The sequence below is a fragment of the Apteryx rowi genome, unplaced genomic scaffold (genome assembly GCF_003343035.1).
Source record: "Apteryx rowi isolate R43461 unplaced genomic scaffold, aptRow1 scaffold_359, whole genome shotgun sequence".
Taxonomy (NCBI): Eukaryota; Metazoa; Chordata; class Aves; order Apterygiformes; family Apterygidae; genus Apteryx; species Apteryx rowi.
The window spans coordinates 753,606-767,771 of record NW_020450074.1 but is presented as its reverse complement, the minus strand read 5'-3'; the positions used below and the strand labels follow the sequence as shown (position 1 = coordinate 767,771).

The 14,166-nt window shown below is 36.2% G+C and overlaps 1 protein-coding gene across 1 annotated transcript in view; it reads right to left on the bottom strand.

The window, feature by feature from the left end:
- Positions 1 to 14,166, bottom strand: part of MYO16 (myosin XVI) — a 312,759-nt gene that overhangs the window by 122,444 nt on the left and 176,149 nt on the right. Inside the window, exons 17-19 of the mRNA XM_026073032.1 lie at positions 4,827 to 4,938; positions 1,183 to 1,300; positions 342 to 413 (exon numbers count right to left, since the gene is read on the bottom strand). Coding sequence (XP_025928817.1) covers positions 342 to 413; positions 1,183 to 1,300; positions 4,827 to 4,938 — 302 coding nt within the window. The remainder of the gene's footprint in view (positions 1 to 341; positions 414 to 1,182; positions 1,301 to 4,826; positions 4,939 to 14,166) is intronic.

Sequence of the window (14,166 nt, the reverse complement as noted above, 5' to 3'; positions counted from 1 at the left end):
TCCTCCCCCTCCTTTTTTTAAGGACACTCCTGTTGACTTTAGCTCTTAGTATTAATATCTAATCTGTTATCTTGATACACTTTTGTAAGATTAACCATGCTAGGAGTACATCAGTGTCAGACTGAGGAACTGATCTGCTCCACGTTGCAGAGGCTGTTCTAATTCAATGGCCCAGTGTGACATATTGCATGGCAGATTATCCTACACGTTCCTCAGAGAAGAATTTTACAAGACCAAGTGAAATAAGAAACAAAAATCATCTGCTTTTCCAATTCTGATAACAGATGGATCAAAATACCACCAGGTCTGATCTATGAGAATGTAAGCTTGGAAGAGATTACCTTTAAAATACTGAACATCGGTTGTTAAGGCTGAAGCAAGTTCATCTGGTGAAACCTGCAGCATTCCTGCCACTGAAATGAAAAGAGTTTAAAGAAAGACTGATTTGTGTTCCACATCATGTTGCATTTTTTAGAACAGATTTTTGTATGTAGATGCTATTTTCTGAACAGTGGAAGAACCTACACGTTAAAGAAAAAAGCACGTTCACAGCAGTAATCAAAATTAATGAACATGTAAAATTGTATTACTATAATCAGCACTTTGTGAAGTCTGAATGTATCTGTATATTACATTACAGCTTTCCTCTTTACAGATTACTCAGGACTTTTCCCCAGGGCTTGGCAGGCTCTCTCTAGTATTAGAGAGTTAAGGTATGCTACTTATTGACAATCTGTATCCATAAGCCACTTTGAAGAGATTTGCAAGTGACCAACAAGGCAACTTCAAAGCATGAAACCAAGAGCCTCTTTTAAGACAAAGGTTTTGAATGTAAGGAATTGAATTCAATGCAAATTGTTCAGCTGTTGACAAGCAGCACAAGAGTATTTTAAAATAAGACTGCACAAAGTGCACTGCACAATTCCTTTTGGTAGATGACACCATTAAATATGACACTGAATTAGATAATTTGCCATAATCGCATTTTATTTAGTCCCATAAAAATCTGTAGTTTATAAAACATCCAAGTCAATTGGATATCGTCTTCCTGCCGTAATTTATGAGACTTCTGAGCATGGTTCTTTGTCTCGCTGGAACTGTGTTTCCATCTGTCGGCGGATCAGCGAAACAGCCCTGCTGCGCGACCAAGCAGGCGACGCTCGAAGGCTGCGTCCTACTGACCTTGTTCCAGGAGCTGCAGGTCCGACACGAATGCTGTCTCAGCGTCTGTCAGAGCAGTAAACCGGATGTCTCCAAGATGCAGGACTGCGGCGAGAATTACAAACAGGTTCTCCACCTCCTGCACGTATTTTAGACACAATTAAAGATAAAGAAGAGATCTGTTGGGCACACCAGTGAAAGGGAATGCTTTACAAACCATGCAAGTGCTGGTAGTTTATATTATTGGCATTTGCTAAATTAAAAAGGGTTCATGTATGAAATACTAACAAAGAGGAAATCTGGATTTAGAAATCAAACTGGAGCCCATCTAGGATATAAAACAGAATCACAGAATAGTTTCTGCAAAACAGCAATTTTTTTTTTTTTTACTTTGTATTAATGTAAATCACATTAACTGCTGGGTTAAGAAACTTTTTTAGAATGTGAGAAAAAATACTGAAATATCTTTAATGGATGCATTATTTCTGCAAGAAATAAACATTTCTTCCCCATGGAGAATTTCTAGCAAGACAAATTCCATATCTGGGAATAGCAAGGTTTGGTTTTTTTTTTATTTTCCTCTGCCAATTGCATTCACAAGCAAACGGTCTAGCTTTAAATTATAGCAGGTTGCTGGTAGTAAAAGCTGTAGTTAATGTTTGAAAGAAATAAAAACAGCTCTCTTACCCACACCTTTCCCCACTATGGTTGCATACTGTGCTCAGATGCCTCTAATGCTGTGAAGCAGTTATCTTTAAGGCTAGATTTTTTCCTGGACTGATTTTTACCAAAGAAAGAACTAATTTTTTTTTGTTTTAATTGTTTTTTAGTGTTTTTATTTCAAGCAAAAAATGATCCATGTAAAATGAACCAAAAATGATATTACACATAAAATGTTGTGTATCATTGGATTTTAAGGTCAGTCCTATAACAATGGTCCTCCTTTAAAATTATAAAGCAGGGAAATCTGATATACACTATAGCATGACATGGCATTATGTATAGCAAATTTATGTGGTAACTTTTAATTGAAATATTTCTGAGAAATAATATTTAGAACCTGATTCTACTGAAACATTATGTAAAGGGAGAAGCCTCACTTACTGGACTTTGCAGAATAAGACTCAAAAATACACTACAAACAAAATATTTAGCCAATGCATCGTCTTTATTTTCAATGCAGCACAAACTAAGCGATTGCACTGAACTTTGAAAATGCTGAAATTGACCTTGGATAACTTTTAATTGGTTAGCAGAAACAACAGATTGGATTTAAAAAACCTGATCTGTTCTGGATCTGTTTCCTTCTTGTTCCTTTCTCTAATAAATATGCCACTAATCAGAGGACATTAAAAAAGTTTCCAGTCTCTGGGATACAGACTATGGGGCCTCCAAGGCTGTTTAAAAAGTTTGATTCTCTAAAACAAACTACATTTGAAGACAAGCACTTCAATTTCCTACTGTATGAGCTAGATGTAAAAATGCCAATAGTATTTTTTTCCATTATATAGTTCCAGTGCTCAAGACTAAAAAAACCAAGACATCAAAAACCAACAAATTTTGTTACCCTTCTTCACAGGCAAAGCCTGAATAAGATAGCTCTTGCGGTAGAAGGAAAATTGCCATGCTAATATGTCATTCAAGCTAGGGTGATATACACTGCTTCTCACAAGAGTCTCTTAGGTGAGACTGAATGCCGTACTAATACTGCATATTTCTTGCTTCTTTGTTAGTGTGTTCAGAAGGTGGGGGTATGACCGTACAGCACTGAATTGCCACAGGTAGAGACAACTGTTGATTTTGGTGATTTTGGTAAGGCCTCAGGTTTAGTTCAAATCCTCAAATACTTATCTGTAAAATAAGCTTTTAATGAACATTAATGCACTTTGCAGGATTTCATCAAAGATTGTTTAGGAGTGTTTAGTTCTTCAAAAAGATAATCTACTCTTCTATTATTAAATGTGGCTAGACTGCCAAGGAATAACACACACAGACCTTTCCATGTATCTTAGAAATGATGTAAGGTTATTTTAGGAAATGTGTTTTATTGACATTATTCTCCTGTAGCCTCCACCACAGGAGATCTGTGTACAGTACTCTGGAACTCCACAGATTTCTGGCCACCTAAGTGGTTATTCTGGTGCTATTTGGAAGTGGAGGAACTTGAAACTGATTTAAGTGTTCCCAAGACAACTTCCTTTCTAGAACGCAGAACAAAGGATTGTTGAAGTTGTAGTGCTGAATCCAAAAGAATATTGTATTTTTCTAAGTAAGGGGTTCCCAGACAGTTTCTGCAGGCTTCCAAAATGTAATTCATTATGCATTCAGTTATTTATTTATGGGCTGAAGCCCTTCCTCAACTGAACAGAATGGTTAATAAAAGGGTTAGAGAGATCAGCCACTCTGTGAACACTGGGACAAATGCTGGGATAGCTGAAACAAATGGAACTTTTGTACCAAATTCTGCAGGTGCAGAGCTTGAGCCATTAAGAGTAAAGAATAATTCTGTTAAAGACAGCCATATGTGTTTGATTTCATAAGTGGCCACATGAATATTCATGAAAAAAAAACCCAAACAACCAAATCCCCGTTCTTTATATTGAAAGGTGGCATAGGTTATCAAAGAGCATTTGTTTCTACCTTAACTAGGGAATCCCAAACAACTACATGATGTACTATTACCACAGAAGTTAGTCTACCTCACAGCTAAATAACAGCTTCAGCACAGAGTTACAATTTTTTTGCTGATGTCCCTTGATCCCTTTTTATTACAATGATTGCCCATCTGTCATCTCTTATAGCATACCGCCACATTAACTTTCCTCAGCTTTTTTCTTATGACGCTAAATATCATGTAAGGGTAAAGGAAAGAAATTTTTGCCTCTTTCTGGAATTACTGCTGTTTATGCATTTGTTTTGCAGAAATGTCTCAGCTATAGTTTGCTATGTAGCATATACATTTGTAATAAATATGGAAAGTCAGTTAAATATTCTAGTATCCTGAAGGCAATTATACAGCTTACGTGAGTTCTTATACTCAGACCTCCATTTCCTCTGATTCCCCTCACATCTTTGTCCTCCAGAACCTCTTCTTGATTAATTTCCTAATTTATCTTCATTAGGATTGAAGACAAATATCAGGCCTATCTCCCCTTTGTGCTTTTAGGGGGCTTAAGTCAGCTCTTTCAGGTTACCCAGCTATAATTTTGTTTGTCTAAATATATGTGCTTCTTTTCAGGTGCTGCTAGCAAAGGCATTTGGAATGTGTGTTTCACAAAATTAAAAGGGACAGGGAGATAATCAGGGAGGGGAAAAAATTCCTGTGGGTTTTATGAGGTTTCTGTCACATGGGATTTGATTGTTTCTTTTTACCTATGTAATTTAATTGTTCAGAGTATTATACCTTGCAGCTGTTTTGTGAATCTTTAAGAACGAAAAAGATTTACATTGTTGGTGCTGTGTCTAATTAAAAGTGATTACAGTAATTTCCCTGGAGTGAACTAGTACTGTATATTGTTTCAAGGTCTTTACCAATGGAAAAAAGAAAGATAGAAAGACACTTCTTTTCCCCACAAAAGGTTATCAGTGAGAGTTCTTCGTGACCTGCTTTTAACTAAGTAAAACTGTGATTTTAGCCAGAAATAACATAAGCTTGTATAACTTACCAGGCTATTGAATCCCATAGCACTTAGAGCTTGTTTTAGCACAGCTAATTTCTCCTTGTTTTGCGGGTTGGCTGTTACCATTGTCTCTTCCAGTATGGTCTGGCTTAGATACCTGCACAGAGGGAAAAACAGCATATATAGTCTTTACAAGGCTGGTGCAGAATCAAATTTGCGAGGTTAAAAGCCTTCTTTTCCCTTCTAACCTAAGAAAAGATGTACACAAATGTACATATACAAGGTGCTTAAGCATCAGCCGGAGATTGATCACACAGTTTTATCAGCCTTTGGAGCAAACAGTACTTGTGACAGAATGCTCTGTATTTCTTTCCTTAAGTTCTTACTTAACTGCACATTTCCTGAATTCAGATATTAGTTCACAGGCTGAACTTGTGACACTTGCTGTGTACAGATAAAATTCATTGGCTACATTTCTGTTGCTTGTGAAGAGTCAGGTGAGATGGCTTCATTTTTGCATCCTGATATTCTCTGCCCATAATTAGCTCAGAAAAGAAATCTTGAAGAGGAGCTCTTCATGGCTCCCTGATTCTCAACTCTAGGCCTAAACATAAGCTAAAACTTCAGATTTAATTTATACCACTGAGACTTTTGCCATTCTTGCACCACCAGAGATGAGGGGATTCCCTGCTTTAAACTCCCTTCCTGCTGGCTAGGGAATAGATCAGCTCTTATCCACTGGATCCCAAGATCATTTGCTCCCTGAGCTGCTGAAGGGGTGACAGGTATACTCAGCAGCTCTTAGACCAAGGTAGTACACTGAGTACATAAAGCAGAAAGTGTAGTAAATGTACTCAACCTTAAGCTGCACCACAGTACACACCATGAACCGAAAGGAAATGACACAGCACATTACAAACCTCCCCCAAAATAATAATTAGAAGAGAGAGAGAGAGAGACACCTGGTGCAACAACTAACTCAGAAAAAAAAGAGAGCCAACATAAAGAGTAGTAACATACAACACAGTAACCAGAAACTATAGCACAGTAGACTATTGAAAAGAGCAGCAACCCAACCCTTACAACAATGTATTTTGACCTGCTTGAAATAATGACTGTGGGTCACATTTTTAAAAGTATTTAGGTGTCTAAATACAACTGAAATCAGTAAGCCTGAGGTATCTGAATATCTTATAAGATTTGTTTTTTAATTACATCATGCTGAGAATGGCAAAAATATGTCTCTGCATCTTCAGGTGATCTGTCCCATAAAGATAAGAAACAGAACTGTTTGAAATTCTGACAATTCACGTTCACAATCCTATTCAAATTGCACTATAAAGGCCACAGTATGGTCTCAAAATAAACCTCCTATTACCAGAGGAAGACTAGCAGTGCTGGTAGCTCTTATAAAGGTAGTCTTTTGTATGAATGTGTGTAGCTTTTAGAAACAGGTAGAGGAATGATTTGGTATTTGCAGTTTTCTAACCAACATTGAGGTTTATGAAGTATATGTGATGAAATGCATAGTGTGTCTTTAGTGGATTGATTCTGGATTTACCAGTGGGGATTTGCCTTGGATTGATATGGGTATAACTTATCTCAGAAGGTGAGCAGAGAAAGAATAATGGGGAGAAACATGTGCCTGGATGCATAAGCACTCTTTGCACCCACAGCACAACTCAATCAGCAGATATTTCAAGTACAAACAAGCCTCACATCACAGTGGCTAAAGCCTGTGAATTAACACAACCTTTGAGAATGTGGTTCTGTGATACAAGAGCTCTGCAGTGTTTCCTTCAGGTTACTAAAAACAAGAATTTTGTCCAAATCAGGTAGGAACACATGCTAGCACATCTGTCAAATTAGCTAGAGCAGATGATACAGAGCATATGCCAGATTTATGTTTTGTTTATTTTTATTTATTTATTTATTTATTTACATTTTCTAAATGTATCAAAAGGAGGACAGAAAAAACCTGAAACTGAACCTGGCAGAGAACCTACTGGTGTAAAGGTTAATTCACCAGAACATTTTCCATAGCTCTGACCTGCAGTGTGAGCTTATACCAGTTCAGTGCTGTGCATCACGTGTCCGTGCCTTTTTTCATGCATCATTAGGAGCTTTCCAGTAGCATCTACTTTGCTGTCAAAATGTCATATTGTTGAAAGGAGGAGCTGGAAGCTTATGGCCATGTTTTACAAAAAAGGCTCCTCACTGGCGTTCTGGCTAAAGAGCTCATTGCCTCTCTCTCTGTGTACTGAGCAGGAAATACACTTCCCTGGCCCTGGCCCTGTCCAGGACTGCATACCTTTCTTATTCAAGCAACCCCATTTAATTAGCTCTTTTCAGCATAGTTAAAGTGCTAGTGGATATTGCCCTAACAAAAAGGTCTGTGAATACTACCAATCCATATCAAAGCAGGTTGAGGTATTGCAAAGTGACGCAGAACATTTACTCCCCTCAGAGGAAAAAAAAAAAACAAAAAATGAGCCATGATATGAACCAACATGTGGGACTTCCTGCCTTCAGCACAAGCATTTCTTGCTAAGACAGCAGGGGGCAAACTGGGTACCTGCCAAACCAGATGCCTGTGGCTCCTTCAACCCGGCCATAAACTGCCGCATCTGCTGGGACATGCCTGTTGGAAAAGAAGTCGACTTTCCCAGTATAAATCTCCTGAGGTTTTAATCAGCAGATGTGCTGGTGCCCTTGGAAAGCGCTGTATTTAGACATTTTCTAAGGTGCATTTGAATTTAGAATCAATTTTTGCAGTCTAAAAGCAACTAAGTTCCTTAACTTTTATAACATGTCACAAGGCCCACTCATTTTCCAGGCTATTTAATGACTGCTGAAAGATGAAAATTGCTCCAATGATGTGCCCATTTAACTGTTATATGTTTGTAATGTAAAGTATTTTAAGGCTGAATTAATTGTACAAAGCACTTAGAACTGTAGAAAGATACTATGCAAATCCAAAATGCACAAAATATGCTGTGTAGCAGCGTGGGGGCATTATACTATCTGTACAAGGAGTCACATATCATATTTTTCTGATTACTGTTCAGTATATTATGCCTCAGAAGCATAGCGACATTTAGACAGAAGTAAGAACATTTTTTTTTTCTGCTTGTAAAATACTTCCCTGCTGTCTCCTTCTCACCTTCCTTTCCCCTGAAGACCTTGAGGATGAAAAAGGTTTGAGACATTTTTAATATTATTACTACTGCCTATTAACACTTAAGAACCAGAGTGCTAAGGGTATTTTAAACTGTTGCATCTCCTATAAAAATAAAAAAGGGGGAAAGGGGTGTCTCATACTGCTAAAGTCTTAATGTTCGTGTAACACTCTTACATTGCAGATATGCCATTATTCCATAAAATGTAAACTTGTTTTTAATAGGCACAGTTTTTCTCTCATTCACAGAATGTTTTTGTCTTTTGACTTTTGAGTGACCTGCACAGGATTACATTGCTGCTGCTGAAGGGGGATTAAACTGCTTAGAATTTCCATTGTGAGCTTACCATGTAGCTTTTGGTTATTAGTTTTATATACTTGTTTGTTACTGTAAACTAAAGCGTTATGGCCATCACACATTTATAAAATCCTGTGCTGTTACTGGAGTGTGTCTGATGGTCCCATAAGTTTCCAGCAAAGTGGTCTGGAATCAAACACAAACCGGACCTGGTCACTCCTGAATTCTTTCTCACTGAAAAATTTAGAAAAAGAGAAGTTCTATATAAGATGCTACTGATATACAAGCCAGAAGTGATTTTTCATAATATTCGATGCATGCAGGCTGTGCACCAAATATGGAATTACTTATTATAGTTTTATTAGCCTTATTTGCACATCTATGTGTGCAAATTCATTCTGCAAATGCACATTCACCTAATCTTTGCTGTATTTTAGAAAAAGACTCTCAGATTTTGGCTGAAGTTGAACCTTTTAGTTGTAGATAGCTGCTCGGACAAGTGATGCTTATATCTCTGATAAAAGCAATGAACCAACCAGTCTATGCAGCTCTAAAAATTAACTTCTCTCTACTGGCTGTCTAACCATCTGTTTAAATGATGCCATGTCAACATTTGCACTGGACTAGTACTCCTGGCAGACAGCTTATCAGCACACAGAAAAGTTTTAAGGACATGTGATCAGTGACTGTCTATTTCAAAAAAAGAAGAAATTCACTGATCCACAAAATTGGGTTCATTTAAGAAGATAAACTAATCAATAATTGTACTAGAGCACAGTCACTTTGAGTAAAACACAATGATGCATTAGACAGAGAGTTACTTGAAAAATGGAAAGGAAACTGTGCTTTTTTTCTTTCTAACTTTTCTCCTAAAAGTCATAATTTGGAGGTTTATAACATTCTCATATCTATCTTAATTTGCCAAAGGATATAAAAGAATGGGCTATTTAGAAAAAAAAATTGGTGCTAATTTTTCTTTATATTGCTTATCATAGTATAATTTTTCAATCATAACTTGAAGGATATAGATCAAGTTTTCATGGAGGGGTACGATTGGTGTGCCCAAGTTTATACGAAGTTACTTACTGTGACATTAAATTTTTCATGCACATATAAGTTGACAATTATTATATATATTACCATTCTCATTATAACTGTCACAACTTGTTTTTTTTATTCCACTTACACCTGCAGTAGAGTTCACAATTTAGTACATATATCTCAAATACAAAGAAGAATTACATAGGAAAAAATGCCAGTTTCCTTGAAAAATCATGAGTTTTTGTGACATATGCACCTTTCAAAATTTCTTAGATAACTCTACTGGTTAAAAACTTTCTTTAAAGTAATACTTAGGTGATAAGGCAAACAACAAGGACCCAAGACTAAAAATAAAAGTTTTGACTATCAGTTTGCTCTTCTGCCAAAACACAGCAAAACGATATTTGATTTGGATTGAATTTAAATTCATTTATTTTCTTTTCTTTTGAATTGCAATCTGATAGCATTTAGTATCAACTGAAGTAATATTTGCTTTATTTGACATAAACAAAATATGTCATTTCATTTCCTTACAAGGAAAGCAAAGGAAACGAAAGGCAGGATTCACCAAATTATTACAAGAGGTGAAAGTGCCTTTTTAGTCTCGGTCTATTAGAACTGTTATGTTTTTTATAAAATCCTTGAAGAGATAAAAAACACCCAACAATCTGCAAATTTGGTAATTATGGTATTCATTTGGGAAAGGGGTATCTGTTTTCTGGTTACTGTCTCACAGTCAACATGATCCACAGTAAAGACCTGGAGCTTCCCTATTCTTGTGTGTTAGGCAGCCCAATTCAAAGCAAGTTCAAAGCATCTAAAGCAGAAGAGGATACTGAACCTTTATATTCCACATCCTAGGTAAGTGCTGCAACTTTTTAGTTAGCTGATAAAAAGATGCTGGGGCAGAAAACCTTTACACAGTAACACTCAAGAAGTTTCAGCATCTTTCAGTATGAAGTTTAAGAATACCACAGGCTTTCAAAATTAATTTTTTCTTGAGATTTTAAGTATAGTCAAAGCAAAGCCAGAAAACAATCACCTTTTGTGCCTGGGTTTACTCCCCAATCTGGAAAAGATGGTTCACACTTTAATCAGAATTTTATATATCCATAAACTTCCCAGCTACAGTTATCAAAGTCTACTGATTGTAGTCATTAGAGCTTCAAAAGAGATCTTTGTTGATGTCTGGCACAAAGGGACCTTATAAGGATATCTGACCTTATTCTCTCTCTAGCAAAAAAGGATGAAAAATAAAAGATATTTTGCACTAATCAACCCTATAGACGACTACAGTCAGAATTTGGGCTCTATTGTTTACTGTTGTCAGGTGAGAAAAAAGACCTTGGAACACAAGGTTGACCACAAAGAGGGATCCCAAGGGTTGCCATAGGGACCCTGCCACAGCAGGCCTTTCTGCAGATTGTTGCATAATTGGATACTTTAACAAAACACTTCCTCAACCCCTAACCACTCTGCATTTGTAAAATCCGACACTTGAAATGTTCAAGAATCCTGTACGAACAATCACTTTAACTATGCCACATACATACATTGCTGTTTCTCACACAAAAATATCTAGTTCATTACAGTGGTTCAACTGATATCTGACAGTGCAGCTGTCTGAAAGAGATTAGCAGTTTGGATCCACCTGATCAGAAATTCCCTTTCATCAGGATAGCTAAAGTTGGGTTCCAATTAGGGGAGAAGAGGAAGCTTGTTTTTGCCAGATGGACACTACTTTTCAGAAGGCTTTCCTGAAGTAAATACATTCTGTCATGAATAATTAAGAGAATTCTTGGTGGTAGCATTAAGTGATTCTAAGTCACTTTAAAGATTTAGGATGAAGCCCTGTGATGAAAGAAAATGGATTTTTTTTTTAAAGTCAACATCTAACTGTTTACTTCTTGAGTCCTTTCCTGGTAGAAGCTGAGTACTGTTACATCTGAATTTTGTTGTAAAGCTTGCTGGGCCACAGAAGGCTTGATATAAAAGAAATGTAATATAAAGATCAGTTGTTAGTCTTGAAACTTTATTATAACTGATAAGTCAGTGCAACAAACGTTGCTTGGGGTAATAAGGATCTCTCAGATCACAGTTAACCTCTTCAATAAAAACATTCTGATTATAGGTAAAAAGATTAATTTTCAAATTGCTTGTACTCAATTTCTTCATTTGAGGTCTCAGAGTATTCTAAAGCTTCTGGGCTGTGCTCAGATTAGAAACAGAAGACATCTTTAATACAAAAATAAAAACATAAATAAAAATAAAAAAACAAATAAACAAATAAAAACTCAGAAGAGCAAGGTGCTGAATAAGATTATTTAGACTAATTTCTTGGTTAGAGAAAGTGTGAGAAAAAACAGATGAGAGCACGTTTCTTCAAGGAGTTAAGGCAAACATGAATGAGTACTGTCAAGAAACAATTCGGCTGAGAACAAATATAAAATAGGACACAACAATAATTGAATGTACAGACTGAAGACAGGCAAAACTGACTAGGTCATGGATCTTCAGAAAAGAATATATCACAAACCAAATGTGAGTCTCTATGTCATAATATTGTAAAGAACAATAATCAAAAAAGTAATCATTATATGTATCATCCTTATTTACACATCCCAGTATAACAGCAATAAAACACTTCATTCAAGCTTCAGCTGGACTATTCTGTCAATCTTGGACATCTCATTTCAGAGAAATTAAGATCAGTTATAGAAAATATACATGAAAGCAATAGGAAATATATCAGCAAATATAACCTAAAGCAAAAGAGTAGGTTTTATGTAGCCTATTTAAGACTGAGAGAAGATAATTCAAAGAGGAAGAGTTCTACAGCTTCTTGAATATGTTGGGTCCAAAAACATGGACATGGAAAAATCACTGATTCATGCAGAATATACAAAACATTTATTGCCCAGATACAAAATCAAGCTAAGCTGAATTATCTTGAAGATACTGTTGCTGGCAGAATGACTAGGAAATAATCCTTTCTCCCACAAAAAACTCAGTGAAGATAGGATTTTTATTTTGAAAAATTCTACTGGGCTTCCAGGTAAGTGCACTAAATGAGGGCAGCAGGGTGTAGCGTACTAAATGAGGGCAGCAGGGTGTAGCACACTAAATGAGCTCATCTTAGTTTATTTAGATGTTCATGCTAAGTTGTGTGAACTGGAGGAAAGATGTGGCTGAGACAGTGACTACAGAAACTTTGTTTATTCCAAATATCATCCTGAGGCAGAAATTTGCAAGTTTCAAGATTCAAGAATGATAAAATCATCTTCCTGGTAAGAACCAGGAACATGAATGGGAACGCAGCTAAAACAGTCCTGGCATTAGCTTAAGAATCAGTAAGTTATCTCTTCTGTGGCTGTTGCAATAGATTTTCAAAGAACCTGTCTGCACAGCAGATCCTGTCTTGATGCAGAGTTGGATCAGATCTCTGGAGGCCTCTTTCAAACAAAGGGTAAAGGAAAATATATTTTTTTTCTGTTTATATTATTGCAGTTAGTGAAGGAAAAAAAATGCCTAAGAAGGGCTGAATGTCATAATCTGTTCTTTTTGGAGATATCAGGGTAACTGGTTTCTGTGGGGAAATATGACTTTTCATGGGGTCGTTTCTTCTGATACTTGTCCATGTTTCAGTTCTCTGGTATGAGTATGATTTCCCTTAGCTAAACCCTAGAATAACATCAATTCTTGTTCTAGAATAATTGACCACACTACCTAATATATTTATTTTGCTAAAATAAATTCTAGATCAATGGGTGAAGAATTTTCACATGGAAGCAGCTAAGAGTAAATACTTAAATAATTAACTAAATACAGGATTCAGCATCATTACGTATTTATGCAATACAAATAAGTGTAGATGTTACAAATCAGAAATCCTGGATTTTGTATACAAATCCCTTATTTCTCTTGTGAAAAAACTTATAAATAAAGCTTTTAATGCTCATTCACTAATTCAAAATAGCTGTTAAAACTGAGATCATGATATATCTACTATTTGTTGAATATCATGCTGCAATCATGTGAAAACCTCTGTTATGCAATGATTGAAAGTATTCTGTACTGTCCTGTTGAAGAAATTCAGAACACAGAAATGAAGTGATGCTGTTTCAAAACATCATCTTCATCCTAGATATGATTTCCTTCAAAACTCTCCAACATGCAGAAGTATCCAAATTTTTTGTAATTCTGTTGACAGGCAGTAATTAGGAGTATTAGCTTGTTGCTTGCTTTGCATTAGCTGGTCTACAAGGCCAAGCTTTATAGGGAACTGGTAGGAAACACTTTGTTTTTATCCTAGAAGAGAAGACCACTTGGACTGAATAGATTCAAAATGCCTATTTGAAGCATTCACACAATTCTGGTGTTGAAAAGGCTTTTATTACAACCTGACCTTAATTAAAATGGGTCATTAAAAAACATATACAAGTATCCTCTCTGCGCTAGCTTCTATAAAACGTTGCACCAAGTGCTCTAAAAACAAACACAGACCATGCACAATGTCATGACATCATACTTAGTGGTTTGAGGCCACTGGAACAAAAAGAGGGAAGTAAAGATTATTTTTCGTGCCAGGTTTCCATGTAGTGTGAAGTAGGATAATGATTTATTCCACTACTGTATACTGTCCCAATTCAGCAAAAAAAATTGTGTGTGAATAACTTTAAACCCATACTCTCCCACTATCTTCAGTTGAATCTTTATCATAATACATGATATATAATATTAATACATGACCAGAATCTACAGGCTTGGCACCCTGTGTCTAGCTTTGATACATTATAAAAGGGAGGAAAGCAGATGAGACATTCAAGAGAGACAGCAGAAGATAACTAGCACTGGAGATTTAGTCTCCA